The 24,290-nt window shown below is 43.2% G+C and overlaps 1 protein-coding gene and 1 long non-coding RNA gene across 4 annotated transcripts; one reads left to right on the top strand and one right to left on the bottom strand.

Moving 5' to 3' along the window:
• The first annotated feature begins 2,815 nt into the window (after positions 1-2,815).
• On the top strand, positions 2,816-6,129 carry LOC145717594 (uncharacterized). Its single transcript, XR_014140930.1, has 2 exons — positions 2,816-3,435; positions 4,284-6,129. It is a non-coding gene; the product is annotated as an uncharacterized LOC145717594 (long non-coding RNA).
• Positions 6,130-12,114: 5,985 nt separating this feature from the next.
• LOC102750022 (cell adhesion molecule CEACAM1-like) lies at positions 12,115-24,194 on the bottom strand. 3 transcript variants are annotated; one of them, XM_081806955.1, is made up of 6 exons: positions 23,639-24,181; positions 21,868-22,146; positions 16,742-16,868; positions 15,999-16,051; positions 15,244-15,275; positions 12,115-13,998 (listed from the first exon to the last, which is right to left on the bottom strand). In XM_081806955.1, the coding sequence occupies exons 1-6, from the start codon at positions 23,997-23,999 to the stop codon at positions 13,879-13,881; spliced, it is 972 nt and encodes a 323-aa protein (XP_081663081.1). In that variant the 5' UTR covers positions 24,000-24,181; the 3' UTR covers positions 12,115-13,878. The 3 variants fall into 3 exon arrangements, with proteins under 3 accessions (XP_081663081.1, XP_081663084.1, XP_081663082.1); XM_081806958.1 differs by lacking the exon at positions 15,999-16,051 and having other exon boundaries at positions 23,639-24,189; XM_081806956.1 differs by lacking the exons at positions 12,115-13,998; positions 15,244-15,275 and having other exon boundaries at positions 16,048-16,105; positions 23,639-24,194.
• Positions 24,195-24,290: the final 96 nt, after the last annotated feature.

Raw genomic sequence — 24,290 nt, 5'->3', positions numbered from 1 at the left:
TGAGAGAGAATGAGAGACAGAGAGCACGAGAGGGAAGAGGGCAGAGGGAGAAGCAGACCCCCTGCTGAGCAGGGAGCCCGATGCGGGACTCGATCCCGGGACTCCAGGATCATGACCCGAGCCGAAGGCAGTCGCTTAACCAACTGAGCCACCCAGGCGCCCCAGAACACCTTTCTTCTTAAGTCAGTTGAACAAGTGGTATAGAGCTGGTAGGGAGAGCACAAATGAGGTGCAAGGCCTTGATATCAGTTTTTGTTGTTTTGTTTTGTTTTAATTAAAGCAAAAGTTCAGATTTTTGCAGTGTTACAGGCTGGCTATGGGTCTTAATGGGCTTATGGGCTAGTATAACTGAACCTAAACTCCAGCTGGCTGACACTGTCCTTTTCCAGACCTTTAGATTTCTTTTTAAGTAACAGCTTGAGATAGAATTCATATACCATACAATTCATCCATTTAAAGTGTATAATTCAGTGGTTTTTAGTAAGTTCACAGAATGGCATAACAGCATCACTGCAATTTTAGAACATTCTCATCACGCTAACAAGAAACCCCATACTCGTTACCAAGCGCTCCTCATCCCCATCTCCTCTCTCCATCCCCTGGAAGCCACTAATCTTTTTGTCTCTATGAATTTGCCTGTTCAGGATATTTCATATAAATAAAATCATACAATCTGTGGTATTTGTGACTGGCTTCTTTCACTTAGCATGATGTTTTTAAGATTCATCCATGTTGTATCAGATGTCAGTATTTTATTTTTATTTCTTTTTATTGCCAAATGATTTTCCATTACACACCCTATTTTGTTTATCCATCCATCAGTTGATGGATATTTGGGTTGTTTGCACTTTTTGGCTAGCACAAATAATGCTGCTTATGAACATTTGTGTACAAGCTTTTGTGTCGACATAGTTTTTATTTCTCTTGGGTATATATCTGGGAGTGGAATTGCTGGGTCATATGGAGGACTTCAGATTTTTTGTTTTTTTAAGTAGGCTCCACGCCTATCTTGGAGCTTGGATTCATGACCCTGAGATCAAGAGTCTGATGCTGTACTGATTGGGCCAGCCAGGTGGCCCAGGACTTAAGATTCTAAAGAACAGAGGCTGTAGGGGCGCATGGGTGGCTCAGTCGGTTGGGCGACCAGCTTTTGATTTCGGTTCAGGTCATGGTCCTGGGTTCCTGGGATTCTGGGGTTGAGCCCCACGTTGGCTCCTTCCACAGAGCAGAGTCTGCTGGAGGATATTCTCTCCCTCTGCCCTTTACTATCCCCCCCCGCCCCCTCCCCGCCACTCATGCACATGCTCTCTCTCTTTTAAATAAATAAATCTTTAAATAAAAAGAACAGAGGTTGCTTCACAGAATAAGTTCACAAGCACATGAAGCCCTAATAACTCTTGCTCTTTAATTTATTGATTTACTGGCAGGCAAGTTTTACAGCTGACTCTGAAGAATTGACATTAATCAAATTTCCCTATCTAATGTAAAGTAGCCAACGAATGTGCAAAGTCCAATTCTCCTGTGCAGGAGAATAAAGCCCTTCTTGGGTTTAAACGGAAGTGGGAGAAGTTAGTGTCTGGTTCTACCCATTTCCACTCCCACTCCACTGTACCCCTGGACCACACAGGGCTGGCTGATGGAGTCATGCAGGAAAGCTTCAACTGGGGAAGCTGGCCTAATAACTGACTTTAGCTGTAATTAAATCACTGCTTCCCTCTGTATTTACAGTAGGAATATATTGTTCCTTTTATATTACACCTCTCTTTGGCTCTTCTTTTTTCATCTCCAACATCTCTGCCACCATATACACTCCTGTCTTTCCTGCTCTTTCCTTTCTCCTCAACCTCCTGGTAGTATCAAGTTGTTCCTTGGTCCTATTTAAATTCAGACAATAAAGTTATGAGACTCAACATGAGTTTTAGGATTCCTTTTACAAGTATATCATATCCAGATAAATACGGGCACCTTAAAAGTAGTTGTCCTGGAAAAAAAAAAAGTAGTTGGCCTGGGTGGCTATATATTTATTCCAAGAGTTCTGTTGTTACTCAAAACATTTTGTTATTTCATGTAGTTTCTCTCAACACCTGTCTGAACCCTACAAGAAGACCAGTTTCACTTCCTTAATAATCACACCTAGTATCGCAGGGGGCCTCCCAATTTGCTTGTATTTATTTGTCTTCCTATTCCCAGTTCCCCTTTTCCTTTCTAGCTCTAGTCCCCAGACCAGAGGAGTTCTGGGTTCAGATGGGGCAAGGCTCGTTGACACAGAGAGGCAGTGAAGGGAGACTGGCATGTTTCACAAGACTTTGACCTTTAAACAAAGCATGCTTAAGCAGCTCTTTTTTTTTTTTTTTTTAAGATTTATTTATTTATTTGAGAGAGAGAGCAGGGGGAGGGGCAGAGGGAGAGAGAAAATCTCAAGCAGACTCCCCACTGAGCACGGAGCCTGATGTGGGGCTCAGTCTCAGGACCTTGAGATCATGACCTGAGCCAAAATTGGAGGCTTAACCGACTGAGGCACCCAGGCGCCCCTAAGTTGCTCTTTTTAATGTGACTTTCTCCAGTGTCCTATTTCTGCTTTGTGATCCCCCTCAGCCTTTTTTTTTTTTTTTTAAGATTTTTTAAATTTTTATTTATTTGAGAGAGAGAATGAGATAGAGAGAGAGAGAGCATGAGAGGGGGAGGGTCAGAGGGAGAAGCAGACTCCCTTCTGAGCAGGGAGCCCGATGCGGGACTCGATCCCGGGACTCCAGGATCATGACCTGAGCCGAAGGCAGCCGCTTAACCGACTGAGCCACCCAGGCGCCCCCCCCCCTCAACCTTTTTTATAGGAAAAAAACCATAAAATACTGGGCCTGGGAATATGGCCTTGAATTGTTCTCCTCTCAGAGGAAGCCTGGGGAGAATGAGTAGAGAGAGGCACGTCAGAGGGCTCCATTTCCTTCTGGTCCTAGGTAGTTAATGTTCTACCAGCAATTCCCACTCTTCGGGAGATGCTGCTCAGGGTAGAGGGCAATTCGGACAGAGTTGTGATTCAAGGGAGACCTGCATCTGACCTTCTTCCTACTTTATCTTTAAAGTCTGTAGCTATCTGTGATCTTGTATCTTCTTAGTTCTTAGGCTTTGGATCTTCATATTCTCTTCCTCTTTGAGTCTCTACTCTGGGAGAAAATGAAGATGTTTATTAGGGGCGGGGGGGTAACCCTGAAATTTGCAAAACAAAAATTAACATATAGCTGAACTTCCTGCCCATCATGCCTCTCTCTTCTCCCCAGCAGTTTCTGAACCTCCCAAAACCTCAGTGAGATGTTAGCTGATTGTACAAATGTATCTACAGGATTTCCTTAAGATGGAGCTATGTTTGAAGGCTTTATGTTCTGGTTACTATCTTACCTGCTTTTCTCTTTTCCAGAGGATTCTACTTCTCACGAATAGGTATGAGACCAATGGTTGAGAAATTCAGCCTCCCTTCACCCTTTAGTAATTGCAGAATAAGTGATGCAGAGGCTGTTTAGATAATATAGGTGTGGGGAGAGAGGAAAAGGAAGCATTGGAACACCTGCAGGGGGAGAGACCAGAGAGCACCATTAGTGAATGAACATCTCTGGAGCAGAGTAAGGGAGGAGGTGGAAACAAAGAAGGGAGCTCAAGGAAGCCAAATAATTGTAGGAATTGAGGGTATAATCCATAGGGGAGTAAAGGGGGCTAGGCAAAGGCTTTTGGCAGTCCCTTCCCTAGTACCTGAAAAAGTTGCTTGATTAGTGGCTATTATGGACTTGGCCTTAGGGTAGGTTCTGGGGATATAAAGATAAATAAGATATAGTCCTTACTTTACAAGTGTATAGTCTAACAAAAAGAAGAAAGGTAACAAGTACAAATTAGATAAGATTTTAGGGATGCTGGGGTAGCTCAGTCAGTTAAGCGTCTGCTTTCAGCTCAGGTCCTGATCCCAGGGTCCTTGCTCAGCGGGGAGTCTGCTTGTCCCTCTCCCTCTGCCCCTCCCCCCCGCTTGTGCTCACACTCTTTCTCTCTCTCAAATAAATAAATAAAATCTTTAAATTGAAGTATAGGTGACATACAATATTATCTTAGTTTCAGGTGTACAACGTAGTGATTTGACAATTGTATACATTATGAAATGTGCACTGTAAGTGTAGTTACATCTGTCACCATACAAAGTTATTATAGTATTATTGACTGTATTCCCTATGCTGTGTTTTTCATCCCTATGACTTAAGTTATTTTATAATTCGAAGTTTGTACTTACTTTTTTTTTTTTTAAGAGAGAGTTCGCGCCTTTGTTTCCATGCCGATAGTGCTCTCACAAACATGGTGAACGTTACTAAACCTGGCAGACTTTCTGCAAGAAGTGTGGCAAGTACCTACTCCACAAAGTAACACGGTACAAGAAAGGCAAAGATTCTCTTTATGCCCAGGGAGAGTGGCGTTATGACAGGAAGCAGAGTGGCTATGGTGGGCAGACTAAGCCAATTTTTTGGAAAAAGCCTAAAACTACAAAGAAGATTGTGCTGAGGCTTGAATGTGTTGAACCCAATTGCAGATCTAAGAGAATGCTGGCTATTAAGAGATGCAAGAATTTTGAACTGGGAGGAGATAAGAAGAGAAAGGGCCAAGTGATCCAGTTCTAAGTTTAATATTTTGTTATATTATGAAGACAATAAAATCTTGAAGTTATGTTAAAAAAAAGAGTGCGTGCACGTGGGAGCAGGGTGGATGGGGAGTGGGGGGTGTGGGGAGGGGCAGAAGGAGAGGAGAGAAAGAATCTTAAGCAGGCTCCATGCTCAGTGTGGAGCCTGATGCCGGCTGATCTCAGGACTGGGAGATCATGACCGGGAGATTGTGACCTGAGCTGAAACCAGGAGTCGACCGCTTAACCAGCTGAGCCACCCAGGCACCCCAGGAAGTCTTCTTAATCTCTTTCACCTCTTTCACCCATCCCCCCTCACACCCCTCCCCTCTGGCAACCACCAGCTTGTTCTCTGTATTTATGAATCTATTTCTGTTTTGTTTATTTAGATTCCACATATAAGTGAAATCATATGGTATTTGTGTTTTTCTGTCTGACTTATTTCACTTAGCATAATACCCTCTAAGTCCATCCATGCTGGTAAGATTACATTCTTTTTTATGGCTGAGTAATATCCTATTATATGTAAATATATATATACAACATATTTTTTTGTCCATTCATTTATCAGTGGGCACTTGGATTGCTTCCGTATCTTGTCTATTATGAATAATGCTGCAAATAAACATAGGAGTGCATGTATCTTTTTGAATTGGTGTTTTGTTTTCCTCAGGTAAATACCTCGACGTGGAATTGCTGGGTCATATGGTATTTGTGTTTTTAATTTTTTGAGCAACCTCCATACTGTTTTCCATAGTGGCTACACCAATTTACATTCCACCAACAGCTCACAAGGGCTCCATTTTTCCCATATCATTGCCAATACTTGTTATTTCTTGTCTTTTTGATACTAGCCTTTCTGACTGGCATGAGGTGATATCTCATTGTGGTTTTGATTTGCATTTTTCTGATGATTAGTGATGCTGAACATCTTTTCCTGTGACTCTTGGCCATCTGTATGTCATCTTTGGAAAATGCCTATTCAGATCCTCTGCCCATTTTTTTTTTTTTCGAAGTTTATTTTTAATTTTCTTTTAAGTAGACTCTACACCCAACGTGGGCTCGAACTCATGACCCTGAGATCAAGAGTCACATGCTCCACTGACTGAGCCAGCCAGGTGCCCCTCCTCTGCCCATTTTTTAATTGGGTTATTTGGTTTTTTGGTGTTGAGTTGTATGAGTTCTTTATATATTTTGGATATTACCCTCTTATCGGATATATTATTTGCAAATATTTTCTCCCATTCAGTATGTTGCTTTTTCATTTTGTTGATGGTTTCCTTTGCTGTGCAAAATGTCTGATGTAGTCCCAATAGTTTATTTTTGCTTTGTTTCCCTTGCCTCAGGAGACAGATCCAGAAGAATATTGATGAGGCCGATATCCAACAGATTACTGTCTATGTTTTCTTTTAGAGGTTTTATGGCTTCAGGTCTTAAATTTAGGTCCTTATCCATTTTGAGTTTAATTTTGTGTATGGTTTTTTTTTTTTTTAAAGATTTTATTTATTTATTTGACAGAGAGAGACACAGCGAGAGAGGGAACATAAGCAGGGGGAGTGGGAGAGGGAGAAGCAGGCTTCCCGCTGAGCAGGGAGCCCGATGCGGGGCTCGATCCCAGGAACCTGGGATCATGACCTGAGCCGAAGGCAGACGCTTAACGACTGAGCCACCCAGGCGCCCCTAATTTTGTGTATGGTTTAAGAAAGTGGTCCAGTTTCATTCTTTTGCATGTAGCTGTCCAGTTCCCAGCACCATTTATTGAAGAGACTATCTTTTCCCCATTATATATTTTTGCTTCCTTTGTATGTAATTGACCATACAAGCTTGGGTTTGTTTCTGGGTTCTCTATTATGTCCCATTGATCTATGTGTCTATTTTTGTGCATGTACCATATTGTTTTGATTACTGTAGCTTTTTGTAGTATTGTTTGAAATCTGGGATTGTGATAATTCCAGCTTTGTTCTTCTTTCTCGAGATTGCTTTGGCCATGTGGGGTATTTTGTGGTTCCATACACATTTTAGGATTACTTATTCTAGTTCTGTGAAAATACTGTTGGTATTTTGGTAGGGATTGCATTGAATCTGTAGATTGCTTTGTGTAGTATGGACATTTTAACAATATTAATTCTTCCACTTCATCAGCATGGTATATCTTTCCCTCTATTCCATTTATCTTCAGTTTCTTGCATCAGTGTCTACAGTTTTCAGAGTACAGGTCTTTCACCTCCTTGGTTAAATTTATTCCTGGGTATTTTATTCCTTTTGATGTGATTTAAATGGGATTATTTTCTTAATTTCTCTTTCTGGTATTTTGTTATTATTCTATAAAAATGCAATAGGTTTCTGTATATTAATTCTGTATCCTGCAGCTAAAATTTATTGTTTGTCCACTGTCTTCTAAGCATTTTACACATGTGTTAACTCATTGACTTCTGACAATAGCCCTGAGAAGTATGTATTGTTATAATCCCTGTTTCATAGGTAAAGAATCTGAGGCACAGAGAAACATTACAAGTAGCCTGCCCAAAGTCTCAGAGTAGGTCCTTAGGAGCAGGACCTCCAGTGTAGGTAGTCTGGCTCCAGAATGTGTGCTCCTAAATAACATGGTCTCTGGTAAGTCATCCAAAGCGTATGCCTGAACTCTGCTGCTTCACATCTGCATGCCTTTGTACCACTGGTTTGCTCTTTTGCCTGTACTACTTTTTCTTAAAGACTCTGGTCAAGGGGAGGATGCTCCTTTAAGATCTTCTCAGACTTCTTTTTTTTTTTTTTTAAGATTTTATTTATTTATTTGAGAGAGAGAGAGAATGAAAGACAGAGAGCATGAGAGGGAGGAGGGTCAGAGGGAGAAGCAGACCCCCCGCTGAGCAGGGAGCCCGATGCGGGACTCAATCCCGGGACTCCAGGATCGTGACCTGAGCCAAAGGCAGTCGCTTAACCAACTGAGCCACCCAGGCGCCCCATCTTCTCAGACTTCTTTTGCCTATCCCGGGGGCAGTCACTATCCTTGGAGCTTGACTACACTTTGTCAAATTTTGTTAAACTACATAGTAGTGTATTTGTTGGAATATCTGATTCCTTGTGTTGTAAGCTTCTGGAGAGCAGGGACTTCTTTTTTTTTTTCTGGAAAATTTCAAACAGTTGCAAAAGTAAAGCTAATAATAAGATGAATCCACACACTCATCATGCAGCTTTGGCAATTATTTTGTGGCCAGTATTGTATCATTTATACTCCTCTCCTCAAACCTGGATTATTTTGAAGCAAATTTCAGACATTGGATAATTTCATTAATATTCCAATTGTATTACTAAAATATAAGGTATCTTTACAAAAACATAATCACAATACCACTATTGCACTAAAAGTTAATACTTCCTCAATGTCTTAAAATAGTCACTATTCTGATTTCTGCAACTGTCTCATAATTCCCCCCTTCCCTTCTCTTTCCTTCCAGCCTTTTTTGTTCCTTTATTTCTTTCTTTGCCTACCCCCCCCTTAAAAATCCAAGTAAGGGGCTTTATTTATTTTTAATATTTATTTATTTGAGAGAGAGAGAGAGAGGCAGACAGAGGCAGAGGGAGAAGCAGGCTCCCCACTGAGCAAGGAGCCCAACGTGGGACTCGATCCCAGGACCCTGGGATCGTTACCTGAGCTGAAGGCAGACGCTTAACCGACTGAGCCACCCAGGCGCCCCAGGCTTTATTTTTAATCTTCATGTTCTCATCAGCCCCTGGCTTAGTGCTTGACATATAGAAATCCCCAGTAAGTGTTTAATAAATGAATGACTCATCAGAAATCTATAAAATGCCCTAGTTGAATGAGTGTAGCCTTATTGTCATATTTGGTTGGTTTCTTGGGGTGGCTTTTGGTTTCTGGTACTTTAGTTAGGGATTAACTTAGATCTGGCTACTCTCAGCCATTACTAAAGGTTTGAGGACAGTGAGTGTGTCTGTGACTCAGACATTTGCATGCTAGAAGGAAATGGGCTGGGTTTTCTTGTTTCTGTTTTTTGTCCCTAGTCTCTATTTCACTTTGAGTTTGGACGACCATGTTTGGCTTTTTTGCTATTTCTTCAAAATAGGGACGACCCTGAAGGAGCTCCTTGAGAGCATGAACATAGTTCACTTTGCGATGGGAGATTTTGTACCTGATAGATTGAATTGGTTGCTCCTTCACTTACTTTATTTTTAAAAATTGAGATAAAATTGAAATACATTGAAATGCATATAGATCTGGGGTGCCTGGGTGGCTCAGTCAATTAAGCATCTGCTGCCTTCTGCACAGGTCATGATCCTGGAGCCCTGGGATCAAACCCTGAGTTGGGCTCCCTGCTGCGCAGGGAATCTGCTTCTTCCTCTGCCACCCCCACCCCGGCTCGTGTTTGTGCTCTCTTTCTTTCTCTCTCAAATAAAAAAATAAAATCTTAAAAAAAAAAGAAATGCATACAGATCTTAAGTGTACCATTTGAGTTTTGGTAAATGTATAAACATCCATGTAATCACCACCTGAATTGAGATGTCAAATGTGACCCAGAAAGCTCCCTTGTGCACCTTTGCAGTTAATTCCACCCCCTATGGTGAATCCTAACATCATTAATTATTATTGCCTATTCTTGAGCTTCATTTAAATATAGTGTGTGCTCCTTCATGTCTAGCTTCTTCTGCATAGTATAATGTTTTGGAGATTCATGCATCTCATTTTAGCAGTAGTTTGTGCCCTTTTTATTGATGACTAGTATTCCCTTGTATAGATATACCACAATCTGTTTATCCATTCACATACTGATGGATATTTGTGGTTTCCATTTTTTGGCGATTATGAATAATGCTGTTTAGAAACACTGATGTATAACTCTTTGTGTGGATATCTATTTTCATTTCTCTTGGGTAGATACCTAGAAGTGGGATTGACTGTATATTTAACTTTATAAGAAAATGTCAGACTCTTTTCCAGAGTGGTTGTGTCATTTTCTATTTCCACCAGCAATATGAGGAATACCACGTCTTTCCCATCTTCACAACAGGTGGTATCAGCAGTCTCTTAAAGTTTAGCTACTTGCCGATAATTTTATTTTAAGTACTTCTCTGTGCCTTGCAGAATAGATTATTCATTTTATGCCCATCATGTGGAATATTCTCCTAACTCCTCAGTTTTTCAATTTTACCTATGTTTTAGGTCAGTGTTTCCTGGAACAGAATATACGTGAGAATTACCTGGTAGTCTTTCCAAATAACCCAGGTCTCACTGAAGACACACTGTACCAGCAGCTTTCTCAGGGATTGTTCATGGGCTTAATATGTATGTTGGAAAAGTTCCCCAGGTAGTTCCAATTTCTATTCCTAGCTAAAAACCACTGCTTTGAGGCTCAGTCCTACCTGTGATAACAGAGGTTCTTTATCCTGCCTACACATCAACAGGATCTGGGGATCTTTCAATACTCACCAGTGCCAGGATTCCAGCCTGCACCAATGGAGTTGGAATCTGGGGGTGGGGCCTGAGTGTCAATTGTTTTTTAAAATTTCCCCATCATTCTAATGTACAGCCACATTTCCCATTGGATTTCTTTCTGTCTTCTCTTGTAGCATTTATACCTTTTTATTTTTATATTATAATACTTTTTCATGTCTTATTTCCTGTCTTAGGCATTATGTTCCTAGCCTTTCTCATTTCTGTGTCTTTCATGGAGTCTGTCACCCACATTTGTAGCACAGTAGGTGCTCAATAAGCATTTCACGAACACATGAATTGGTCATCAGAAAAAAGATCGCAGTCACAGGTAGGTTGTTTCCTGAGTCTCAGAGTCCCTGTCCTCCCCAGGGTTGGAGTTGTGATGACCAGTAGGGGTAACTCCTCTGTGAGATAACAGAACCTTGCCCTGTTTGGTATTTGTTTTCAGGCATATCATTGGGACTAAGAATTATATGTGTATATGGGGTAGAGCAGCAGGGTTGGGTAAGGAGACAGATCTAATTAGAATGGAGGAGTTATACTAGAGTTGTGGTAAAGAAGGTAAGAAATATTAGTAAAGAGGAAGAAATTTGATCTTACCTGATAGGCCAGGGTAGGCCACTACAGACCCTTGAACAGGAGAGTGAACCAGTTTTTAGGAAGATAGTGAGGCAAGAGTGAGCAAGAAAGATTTTAATAGAGAGACCAGAGACAAAGAGTCAGGCTGTACTTCCAGCAGAGTTATTGAGGGCCTGGGTTGTTTAGGGTCACGGGAATCGACAGAACAATGTACTGAGAGGTGTTAAAGGACCATCAGGTTTTGTGATGTATCGAATCTGGGAAACCAGAGAGCAATGCGGAGGAAACAGTGGTAGTGTGGAAAGATGTGGAAAGAGAAAAGTGAGTTGCCGTGTAGGGCTGCGGGGGTGGGGATGGGGGGTGCAATTTAAATAAGGAGGAATTTCAGAAGGTGTTTGGATATGAGTGTCAGGAGTTCTGGGAAGCAGTAGGGGCTAGAGATACAGATGCAGGGGCCATCTGCAGAGAGGTCATCGAAGCTATGGAAGGAGGATCATGTGGAGGTGTCCCGTCGGGTCTTACTACTAAATCTGGTGTGGGGCGTGATGCAAAGTCCGGGGTGGAAGAAGGAGAATGTCCAAGAAGGAAAAGTTGTCCGTGGTCTTAGACATTGTAAAAGCAAACGTGAGGATGGTGAAGATACCTTTGAATTGGGCTAAGGACGGGTACTGACTTCCTGCTGCACCTAGCGGTCTTGGGTGTGGATGCGCCACCGCACAGGGGCCAGGAGATACCAGGTGACAAGGACGGGACGCGGCACACGTGCTTCTATGGCTTGGAAATGAAGGAGATGATAGAATAGGCTAGTACTTAGTGGGGTTAATAAATGAAGGGTACTCAGGTTAGAATACCCTAGAGAGGCGTCTGTGTGAATGGACCTGTGGAGGCTCTGAGCCCAAGCTGTCTGCTGCATCTGAGTCACCAGAGCCACCCGTGCAGGAAGCGTCACTGGTCCCTAATAAAGAGGCCTGGAGATCTTTTTTTTTTTAAAGATTTGTTTATTTATTTGACAGAGAGAGAGACAGTGAGAGAGGGAACACAAGCAGGGGGAGTGGGAGAGGGAGAAGCAGGCTCCCCGCAGAGCAGGGAGCCCGATGCGGGGCTCGATCCCAGGACCCTGGGATCATGACCTGAGCCGAAGGCAGACGCTTAACGACTGAGCCACCCAGGCGCCCGAGGCCTGGAGATCTTTTACTCATGGAATCACGTCTCTCAGAAGAAAATAGGCAGTTTCTTCCGAGCAGGTTGAAGCTATGGGCTGTCATATCTAGACAGACTCACTTTGTCAGCAGGCATGCAAATGACTAGCTAATCTTCTGATCACTGGATCAAATATCTGTAGACTTGGGCTCATTCTGACTCCCAGTTCAGCAAGTTCTCTTTCTTCTGCCTGTAAAGAAGATATTGTCTAAAGCAGTATCAACCGTGAGGCAGCAAGTTCATGTTGACTTTATAATTTTTATTATAAATATAGAGATTTTACAAATAATTCAGAAGTGGCCCTAGCCAGACAAAATTAAATAACACAGAATAGCATGGATGAGGGGAAGTATATACAGACTGTCAGGGTTAGAAAACCCTTGAAAGAGGTACCTGAGTACAGAGAATTCCCAACTCGCCCTCTTTGAGGGGCCTCAGACAAAGCATGACATCAAGTAATCAATATCGAATAAAACCCCTTTCTCAACAGCCCCAAAGAGACTGTGTAGGAGGAGGCTGGGTGGGAAGTACGTTGCCTTTCCTTCTCCTGCCCTTCCTTTCTATTCTGCACACTGGGGCTCATAGACCCCCATGGGAGAAAACATTTCCGAGGCTATTCAAGATGCCTCTGACCCAGTTATCACCCTCCCCTGTCCTAACACCCCTCACAGCCCTGGTTCCCCAGGAGCATCAGCACCAGGGCAGCTTTCCAGGGAGATAAGCAATGCCAACAGGGGCATGAGTGTGTTCCCTTCAGGGCACCCCCACTTCTCAAGGACCAGTGGAACCTTGGCAAGAGGCCAGGTCTCCTGAGAAAGTGAGTGGGGCAGACACCATGTGCAGCAGAGACGTGGAAAGCAATGGTGGTTGAAGACCGGCCTGAGATGCCGGGAAACTGAGTTAGACCCATTACTAGCCACGAAGGAGGAAAACCGCTGCTACTGCTTTTCTTTTTTGGAGCCCCCGACATAAACACCTCGAGGAGCTCCTGGCCAAGGGGACTTGAGGGGTCTTGGTGGCTTCTTTCACTGAAGGCAGTCAGGTTGACTTACATAGCTAAGTAGAAATAGCCCCTTTCACATAAACAAGCAGTTGCAAAAACTAAAATGGCAGAATATCTCAGGGAAAAAACCTAATACACCAAACTGCATTCTTTAACAATTATTCAAATAATCTCTGAAGGGTAGCTCTCTGACTCCTTTCCCAAATTCCCAGCTGATTATCTCTACTAAGAGCTGACTGCTCCCTGAAGCTATAAGCCCTCCTTCTGTGGGCTTATGAAACATACATGCATTTTTTTTTTTTTTTTTGCATTTTCCATTAGGAATCACCTGTAGACCTCAGTGAATAATTTTCTTAATTGCTTCTAGTGGGTTCTCTGAAGACAGGCTTGTCAAATGGCTTAGGTGGCTTTCTAGTTAAGCAGCAAGGTGTTCAGGCCCTGGTAGACAACTTTGACAGTAGACAAAGGTATAGTTCAGCATCCCCATTCAGCATATTTGTTTTCCTGTGCAGGGTGGGGTTCACACGGGGCTTTGGAGAGATAGAAGTTTTTACTTTTACTTCTTCTCTCTCTTCTTTTCTGGCACGTGCATTTTAGTGGATCAGGAGAGGACTCTCAAGGTTATGGTAAATTCAAGTTAGACTCCAGTAGGACAGGACTGGGGCAGGAAGGAATGACTGTGCTCTGAATAGGTAAGTTTAAAACAAGGGAAGGAGGAGGGGCAGAGGTTGTGGCAACTTCCCAAGGTCTGCTTTGCCAAATTTCAATGACAGGGAAGGTTGGGTTTCCTAGAATCCCGGATGTACCTTTTCATCTATTGACACTGAAGGGAGGGGCTATGACCAGGCAGCCTGGAGGTGCCTCGTTAGGGAGTGAGGTGGGGAAAGAGGCTTCTTCCCCTTTTCCCTGAGGGTAAAGGGATCCCACAGTGATGGGGATGAGAAGCTTGGAAAGAGTGAGCACAGCGAGCAGGACAGGTTGCGAGCCGGACAGGTTGCGTTACTTCTTTTGTACTTCTGTATACACCGTTTCTGTGGCTGCTGGGGAGGGGGAGGCTGAAGTTGATTTCTTTGGTTCCTGGGCATTGAAGTTCAGGGAAGAATATGCAACTTCTTCAATCTGAAAGGCATGAGCAGTGTGGTCAGTTAAATCAGAGGCATAGGTCAGGCCCTCACCTTGTGTGCTGTGATTCAGCACCATGTGCTATCACCACTTTGAAACTTTTAGCTTTGGAGAAGGGTTTTTATTAGCCATGAGTACTCTGCTTGCTAACATCCTGTTGAGTGATCATTAGAAGAGACAGATTATAGTATTTATTCATACTGGAACGCAATGATACAGCAACTGAGAACGGACAATCTACAAATGCATAGAAGGACATGCATGAATCTCACAAAACAATTCTGAATGAAAGAAGCTAGACACACACAAGGATGTACTATGTATCCCATTATGTAAGAGCGTAAACAGACAAAAGTACTGCATTGGAAGTCAGGATAATGGTTACTCTTTGGAAGGAAGTAACTTGAGGGTTTTTTTTGGGGGTGGGGATAACATGTTTTATTTCTTGACCTGGGTGCCTTTTGTGTTCAACTCGTGAAAATTTATACATTGTTAAAATATATTTATGGGGCGCCTGGGTGGCTCAGTTGGTTGAGTGACTGCCTTCGGCTCAGGTCATGATCCTGGAGTCCCGGGATCGAGTCCCACATCGGGCTCCCTGCTCGGCAGGGAGTCTGCTTCTCCCTCTGACCTTCCCCCCTCTCATGTGCTCTCTCTCTCACTCTCTCAAATAAATGAATAAATAAAATCTTTAAAAATATATATATATATTTATGATTTAAGCACTTTTTGGTATATATGTATATTCTACTGAAAGGTTGAGAAAAATTTGGTTAAATTATGGTAAAGTAAAGGAACCAAGATCTCAGAACCATTAGAATGGACATCATCCTTTGTTGGTAAGAGCAGGGTCAGTGAAGATAGAGGAGGGAGAACCATCTGGTGCCTTATGCTGGTCACTGTGCTGGGTGCTTTCCATTGGTCGTCTCATTTGATTCCTTCAACTTCTCTTTGAAGTAGGCAGCATGCCCATTTTACAGATGGCAAAGCCACGGCTCAAAGAGCTTAAGTTACCTGTCCAAGGTCACAGAGCTATTGAGAGTCACAGCCAGGATTTAAACACAGGATGGGGTTAATTCCGAAGTCCACATTCATGTAATGAGGATTACTGGTTAATCCTTTGTTGCTGCATTGAGGAATTTTGACCCAAACTTGATCTCACATTTGTAGCTTCAAGAATAACCCATTCTACACAGAGATACTTCCATGAGAAAATCAGCCACTGAAACTGGTTGTGCTTACCTTGTTAGACAAATTGTCAGAGTGGTCCTGACCTGGGGAAACAAAAGAAGAGTTCCCAATCCATGAAAATGCAAAGCTCATTTATGGCCTTAGAATGGGGGTTGGGGGGTGAGAGCAAGGGTGGGGAGGTGGGTCCTAAACTGCTGTGGTTTCTAGCTGAAGAAGGTGGCAGTTGGCGGGAGGGTGGGGTAAGGAAGTGGCCTATGAATGCTTGAGGAATTCACTTTCCTCAGAGTTGGGGTCCAGATCCAGGGCATTGGTACCAGAGGAGGGGTAAGAGTAGAGCCACAGGAGACCTCAGTCCACTTCTGACAATTTCTTCCAGTTCACAAGGTCTTGATTTTCACCCAGATGTACTTCTCAGCAACAGGCTTCAGTGGCAAGGAGGGACATTGAGGCCCACAGTACCCAGAGCACCACAAGACAGGGAAAGTCTCACCAAAGGAGAATGCCCACATCCATCATAGAGGCAGGAAGGGGAGGAGTACAGGCAAGGAAATGACTCCTGGAAACAGGTCCATCTCGCTCAGGCCTGCTTGGCCCAGGCAGTGAATGTTTCTCCCAGGGCTGTGTCTCAGGGGAATTTTTTGTGGCTAGAAGGGTGTGAGGACCTATGCCAACCTAAGGTTGGGAAATGGAGATCCCCTTCCAAAAATTCAGAAGGTAGGAAGTAGTTTGGGATTCCAGGATTCCCTGCTAGGGCAGGGCACATGGTGGAACACACCAGGTCTCACTGGGTGAGTGGCTTTACTTACTGTGGTTGGAGGCTGAGGGTTTGTGCTCTGTGACATCACGCAGGTCACTTGCCCTAAATAAATATCAGACACTGTGACTGCCATTCCCAAGCATAGGATCTTTGCTCCTTGAATTAGGAAGGACATTGTCAGCAGGTAATTCCTTGGGGTTCTTCAGTGTTCATTTATACCATGATTGGTACTGCCTTTCCTCTTAGGGCCTCCTCCTTCAGTTTACCCACAATTTCCTCTAGGATTTGTTCCTTTCCTGTTTGCTGGATGTCCACATGTGGGTCCATTGTTTATCAGTTGCATCTGAGCCTACTTGTACCCTGACCCCTTTCCCCTTCTGTAGGTAGATGCTGGTTTTTGTCTCACTTTTCTTATTGTCCAAGAGGCTTTGGTTGTTTTTGCCTTTTCTTAGGTTCTCTTCCTCTCCTATCCCTCCCTCCTACGACTGTCAAAAGAGCACGCGAGACTCACTTTCTCCTGCTCCTCCTTTCATTTCCTCATTTTTTTCCTTCTGGGACCTTGTCTTCCCTGACTGGGAGACAGAAACATAGTGGGATGGGAATGACTGTGTCCAAGAGAGAGTGGGGTCCAGGAAGCATGAAGGGATCCACACGAATTAGTGCTGAGAAGCAAGAGTTTAGAAAGAAGGAGGAGCAGATCCAGGTGCAGAGACAGGGGCCAAGTCTCCTTCCCTCTCCCAAGCATGGCAGTTAGCCTTGGAGAAAGCGGAGCAAGAGGAAAGGTCATCATACCCGCCACTCTTTCTGATAAACAGAAAGTACACCAGGGCTGCTATCACAACAACCCCAGCCAGGACTCCAATCACGATGCCCGCAATAGCCCCAGGTGGAAGGCCAGAATTTGGTTGCGTGAAACCACCTGTCATGGAAAGAAGAGAGAAGAATGAATGAAGGTGACATTATTTTACAGTGGGGGTCCCCTGGAGGACAACTCTCAACGTGTAGTAGTCTCTACTTGTTCCTTCAAGGAATACATTTTCTGTGGGAAGGTTGCTGTGAGGTGATTAGCTGACTTCATCCTTCAATTTTTTTCTCTCACTGTATTTTGAGGCTGATGATCAGACTTGCCTCAATTCTATCCTGGCCTTTCTGCACTCAGATATTTTTGAAGGCTTTGGAAATGTGAGAAAGGCTGATTGCTGTTTTTCTATAGCTTCCCACCTTTTCAGGGTTGCATGTTTTTCTGTGTGCCAGCCGTGGCAGCCATGAATATGTGCCTCTCAGGTCTCTTGTGGTGAGGACTTAAGTGATGGAAGGCCTGGAGAGTGCATTCTGAATTCACCATCTCCTTTGCACAGAGACCACACTTCCCACAGAAGGGGGAAGGGATATGAAATAAGCCCAATTCTATGAGAAACCGTTTTCCTCTTAAGGGTGACTTGAGCTCAAGGACCCCTCCCCCCATCACCTTGCAGACAGACACCCTTGTAGAACTGCACTTCTATCTAAAACTTTCTTCTGTCACATCTGCACGACAGTCTGAGGAACCTCCCAGGCTCCTCCCACTCCTGTCTTACCCTCACAGACATTTTTCTCAATAAATAAATAAAGATTTTTCCCAATAAATATAAATAAATAAGTAATCCCACTTTGGCTGCATCTCGGGGGATAAACACTAACATACTAGGCTTGAAACTTTGCATTCGACTCCTTTTTTTCCTTTCCCATGTTCAGTCAGTAACTATGTCCCAATGACTAATACCATTTGCATCTGTTTCTTCTTTTTTATTTCTATTGCCCTTACCAGCCAACTCAAGCCTGATGTATTAATATTTTTTTAAAAGATTTATTTATTTATTTGAGAGAGAAAGAATGAGACAGAGAGAGCATGAGAGGTGGGGAGGATCAGAGGGAGAAGCAGACTCCCCGCCGAGCAGGGAGTCCGATGCAGGACTCGATCCCAGGACTCCAGGATCATGACCTGAGCTGAAGGCAGTCGCTTAACCAATGAGCTGAAGGCAGTCGCTTAACCAACTGAGCCACCCAGGCACCCGAAGCCTGATGTATTAATATTAATGTTAGCTACTATTATGGTGTACTTAGTATGTACCAGGCTCTGTGGTAAATACATATATCTCATTTGATCCATATAATAACGCTTTCAGATAGACATTATTTCCAGATGAAAACACTGTGGCTTAGAGTAGTGAACAATTTACCCAAAGTCATATGGCCAGTAAAAGGTGGATCTAGGATTTGACTCTAGGACTACGTGACTTCATAGAAGCTAATGATAATAGTAGTAGTAATAGCAGCTAACACTTATGGAACATTTTCTCTGTGTGTAAAATTTTGCTAAGGGTTTAATTGATTATTACATTAAATCTTCCCATGAAGCAGGTACTTATTACAATTTTCTTTTCTTTTTAAGATTTATTTATTTGAGAGAGAGAGAGAGTGAGAGAGAGAGAGATCACGAGCATGGAGCCTAACGCGGGACTCCATCCCAGGACGCTGGGATCATGACTTGAGATGTTTAACTGAATGAGCCACCCAGGTGCCCTCTTATTACAATTTCCAGTTGAGGAATATGAGGCTCAGAGAAGTTAAGAATCTTGTGCAAGAAATCTGTAATTGTAGGGGCACCTGGGTGGCTCAGTCGTCAAGTGTCTGCCTTCAGCTCACGTTATGATCCCAGGGTCCTGGGATTGAGCCCTGCATCGGGCTCCCTGCTCAGCGGGAAGCCTGTTTCTCCCTCTCCCGCTCCCCCTGCTTGTGTTCCCTCTCTCGCTGTGTCTTTCTCTCTCTCTGTGTGTCAAGTAAATAAATAAAATCTTTAAAAAAAAATCTGTAATTGTAAACACTTACATTAAAGAAGATCTCAAATCAATAACCTAACTTTGTAAGGAACTGGAAAAAGAAAAAGAAACTAAACCCAAAGTTAGCAGAAGGAAGAGAATAATAAGGATTAGAGTGGGGATAAATAAAATAGTGAGTAGAAAACAATAGAGAAAATCTATGAAACCAAAAATTGATTCTTACAAAAAGATGAATAAAATTGACAAAACTTTAACTTAAAAAAAAAGATTAAAATTACTAAAATCAGAATTGAAAGTGGGGGAAATCACTATCAACTTTATAGAAATAATTATTATAAAATAATAAATATTATAAAAGTACTGTGAATAATTGTATGCGAACAAATTGGATAACCTGGTAAAATGGACAAATTCCTAGAAACACAAAACCGACCAAGATGGAATCATGAAGAAAGAGAAAATATGAAAAAATCTGTAACTAGTAAGGAGATTGAATCAGTAAGAGCATTCAACAAAATTCAATATCCTTTCATGATAAAAACCCTAAAAGTAGTAATAGAAGGAAACTGCTTCAATATGATAATGGCCATAGATGAAAAACCCACAGCCAACATCTTACTCAATGTTGAAAGACTCAAATTTTTCCTCTAAGATCAGGAACAAGACAGGGATGCCTGTTTTTGTCACTTTTATCCAAAATAGCTTTGGAAGTCCTAGCCAGAGCAATAATTAGGCAAGAAAAAGAAATAAAAGGCATTCATATTGGAAAGAAGTATAAAATGATCTTTGTTCACAGATGACATGAACTTACACATAGAAAACACTAAAGATTCCACAAAATCTGTTATAACTAATAAACAAATTCAGAAAAACTGCAAGATACTAAATCAACATACAAAAATCAGTTGTATTTCTATACACTAACAATGAATAATCCAAAAAGGAAATTAAGAAAATTCTATTTACCACAGCATCAAAAATAATAAAATACTTAAGAACTAATTTAACCAAGGAGGTGAAAGATGTATACACTGAAAACTACAAAGCATTGCTGAAAGAAATTAAAGACATAAATAAATGGGAAGACATTCCATGCTAATGGATTAGAAGACTTAAGATGACAGTACTACCCAAAATGATCTGCAGATTCAGTGCAATCCTGATCAAAATCCCAATGACATTTTTTTTTTGCAGAAATAGAGAAATCTATCCTAAAATTCGTATGGAATTTCAAGGGACCCCAAATATCCAAAACAATCTTACAAAAGAACAAAGTTGGAGGACTCACGTTTCCTGATTTCAAAATTTACGGCAAAGCTGTAGTAATCAAAACAGTGTGGTACTAGCATAAAGACAAACAAACAGACCAATAAAACAGAATAGAGATCCCAGAAATAAAACCTTACATACACAGTCACACCATTTTTGACAAGGGTGCCAAGGCCATTCAATGGAGAAAAGTCTTTTCAGCAAATGAAGTTGGGAAAACTGGACACCCATGCAAAAGAACTGAACGCTTACTTAACACCATATATGAAAAATTAACTCAAAGTGGATCAGAGACCTAAATGTAAGAGTTAGAAGAAAACACAGGGTGAAACTTCATGACTTTGGATTTGGCTACGATTTCTTGGATATGAAACTAAAAACACAGGCAATAAAAGAAAAAACTAGATAAACTGGGCTTCAATTAAAATTAAAAACTTTTGTGCATCAAAGGACACTATCAACAAAATGAAAAGACAACCCACAGAGTGGGGGAAAATATTTACAAATAATGTGTCCCATAAGGGTTCATATCCGTAACAGAGAACTAAAACTCAGCAACAAAAAACCTAAGCAAAAAATGGGCAGAGGGGGCGCCTGGGTGGTTCAGTCATTAAGCGTCTGCCTTTGGCTCAGGTCATGATCCCAGGGTCCTGGGATCGAGCCCCGCATGGGGCTCCCTGCTCAGCAGGAAGCCTGCTTCTCCCTTTCCCACTCCCCCTGCTTGTGTTCCTTCTCTCACTGTGTCTCTCTCTGTCAAATAAATAAATAAAATCTTAAAAAAAAAAATGGGTAGAGGACTTGAACAGACATTTCTCCAAAGAAGACATCCACATGGCCAACAGGCACATGAAAAGATGCTCAACATCTCTCGTGATCAGGGAAATGTAGATAAAAACCACAATGAGATATCACCTCATGCCCATTAAGATGACTATTATTAAAAACAAAACGAAACAGAAAACAAGTGTTGGCGAGGATGTGGAGAAGTTGGAACTTCTTTGTATTTGCTGGTGGGACTGTAAATGGTGCAGTCACTGTGGAACTGGTACGGCCGTTCATCAAAAAATTGAACAAAGAATTACCATTTGATGCAGCAACTCCACTTCTGGGTCTATACCCCAGTGAATTGAAAGCAGCGATTTCAGTAGATATTTGTACACCCACGTTCACAGCAGCATTATTTATAGCAGCCAAGAGGTGGAAAAAACCCGAAAGTTCGTAGACAGATAAATGATAAACAGAATGTGATACATACACACGAGGGAATATTATTCAGCCTTAAAAAAGAAATGAAATTCTGACACGCACTACTATGTGGATGAACCCTGAAGACGTTGTGCTAAGTGAAAAAATCCAGACAAACAAAAAAATAAATATTGTTATGATTCCACTTAATCTTAGAATAGTCACATTCATAGAGACAGTAAGTAGGACGGTGGTTACTGGGGTTAAAATTGGGAGCAGGAAGTTACTGTTTAATGGATGGTGGTGATGGTTGCACAACAATACAGATGTACTAATGCTACTGAACTGAAAACTTAAAATGGTTAAAATGTTAAACCTTATGTATATTTTACCACATAAAAAAATGGTAACAGAGGAAAAAAGGAATCTTGTGTAAGGTCACACAGTAAGTGCCAGACCTAGGATAAGAAACTGAGTATATCTGATTCAGAGACTTAGCTCTTAACCACTCTGCCATTCTGTTTACTGAAATGGTCTCTTGATTCTATTCTGCTCTTCTGGCCTCTGTGACTTCTATCAATTTTGTGCATCATTAGTAGAGTAATCTTCCCAGGAAGATGTAACACGGGGCAAGGTGTCAGTTACCTTCCACAACCAGTTGGACAGGGTCACTTTGGCTGGAACTGCCTGGGTTGGAGACCTCACACTGGTAATTCCCGGCATCCTCCTTCCTGACAGGGTCTATGGTGAGGGTGCTGTTGTCCTGGGACAGCTTCATCCTCTCTGTGAGCTTTAGACTCTGGCCATTGAAGAGCCACCCAATAGAGAACCCAGTGTTATTTGTGGAGCAGGTGAGGACCACAGAGTCCTTATTTCCTGTGACTGTGGTGTTGCTGGCATGGAGAGAGGGCCGGGCCACTGGCTCTGTGGGGAAACACAGGAGGTAATGGAATGAGAATGGGCCTGGGGCCTTGGGTCACACTCCCTCCTCTGAGATGCCAGCCATTCGGAGGGCCCCAGCGAGCTCTGTAAAGGTGCCCCAGAGGATGGCCCTGCTGTCTGTAGAAGGATGAGTGTCTTTCTTCAGGTGACGATCTTTAAGGAGAGAGCTGTACCTCCCCCTGTGACCCTCAAGTTCCCTTCTGGCCCTCAGTCCTGTGTCTGCTCTGCCTGGACATCTCTGTAGCATCAGCACCAGGAACCTCTTCCAAGGCCACATGTCCAGCATCCTCATCATCAGGTGGAATTTTTTACCCAGTGGCTTTCCTGAGACCCTTTCCTAGAGCTTTCTTTTCCTAAAAGGTCAGGCCCCTTCTCTAGTATGGTAGCTTTACATAGAAAGGGAAGGCATTTCCCTTTTATTAAAGAATTTATTAGAAAATGAGAATGGGGGGCATCTGGGTGGCTCGGTCGTTAAGCGTCTGCCTTCGACTCAGGTCATGATCCCGGGGTCCTGGGATCGAGCCCCGTGTCAGGCTCCCTGCTCCGCGGGAAGCCTGCTTCTCCCTCTCCCACTCCCCCTGCTTGTGTTCCCTCTCTCGCTGTGTCTCTCTCTGTCAAATAAATAAATAAAAAATCTTTAAAGAATGAGAAAGAAAGAAAGAGAAAAAGAAAAAGAAAAAAAGAGAACGGCCCAGCCAATCTTTGTGAGCTTAGGACCTGGAGAAGTTCCAATCTAAAGGGCTTCTCAATCGGAATCAGACTTTTACTTCCTGGCCTGTGGATTGCATATTACAGGGAGGAAATCTTTAGAGTAGTGGTCACAGTTTTAACAGAAGGCTGGTACTCTTAGCTGTAGGTATAAATATATACTTTTGGCACTGCTCCTTCTGTCCCATGAAGGGACTTCGTGGGGGAATCTACCATTATTCACTGCTCTCCTTAAGTGTAAACGTACTGGTGTCATGCAGGGTTATAGAACTGGTAGACTTCAGAGCCTGACACAACCAGAGGGTCTGCCTCAGGGCTTGCTCCTGCCCATTTCCCCACGGCCTCACTTGAGGGAGACTGGCACAACTGGTAGCCCAGTTTGGCCAGATTGAAGACAGGCTTCTCCTGTACCTTCTCCATATGCTCCTGTCCCACCACAGATGAGCTCAGAGCAGAGTCAGTCAATAGGGCCAGCCAGGAGCAAAAGGACCTTCCTTCTCCCTCTGTAAGCCCCCACCACCATATGGGGCTTTCTGGGTCTGAGAGAACCCTATTCCCACATTCCAGGCTGGACCCAAAGTCTGCCATGAGAAATCAGAGAGCAAGGGGAGGAAGCATCCTGCAGACATGTAATGGGAGAGTACAAGACAGATTTGGGATTTGCTTGTGACATAAGCAAATGGGAAATAACTTCTAGGCTCTTTTCTGAAAGCCAGACAGACCTTCACCACAGTCGTCGGTGCAGATGCTCCAGGGATCCACTTACCAGAGACTGTGATAGTCTTGACTGTGGTCTTATTGAGCCGAGTGCCAGAGTTATAGGCGAGGCAGGTATAGGATCCACTATCATTGGCAGTGATGTTGGGGATAAAGAGCTCCTGTGTGAATGGCTGGGGCCTCCCATTGATAAACCAAGAATACTGTGCGGGCGGGTTAGAGGCTGCGTGGCAGGAGAGACTGAGGTTGGCCCCTGGATGGTAAGAGGAGTCTGAGGGGGAAATGGTGGGGGCGTCCGGGCCATCTGGAGCAAACAGAATAAAGGCACAGGTGATGCAATCCGAGGGAAACCGAAGCTCCTGGTCTGTATTAGGGCCACAGTGTCCCTCTGAGCTGGGTCCCAACCTCATTTTAAGAAGTCCCAACAATGAGTCCCCTGTGTTCACTGAGCCTGGGTCTGAGATATTCACCTGTTTCCCCTCAGAGGCTGGTGACCCTCTCAGGGAGAAGCAGCCTGTCCCCTCCTAGTCTTGGCTTAGGCTGGGGCTGCCCAGGTTTGCCTGGGACAAGAAGCCATGGCCAGCCTGGGGGTCCAGCTGAGAGTCATGGACTCGGACCCCAGAAGGATGGATGTGGCCTGGCCCCCGGCATGTGGATTTGGGCTGGCAACCCGGGCCAGGTAGGAAGGGAGTTACTCACAG

This window comes from Leptonychotes weddellii, chromosome 16, assembly GCF_054177405.1.
Source record: "Leptonychotes weddellii isolate Sample4059 chromosome 16, ASM5417740v2, whole genome shotgun sequence".
NCBI lineage: Eukaryota > Metazoa > Chordata > Mammalia > Carnivora > Phocidae > Leptonychotes > Leptonychotes weddellii.
This window is presented reverse-complemented; position numbering and strand designations above follow the sequence as displayed.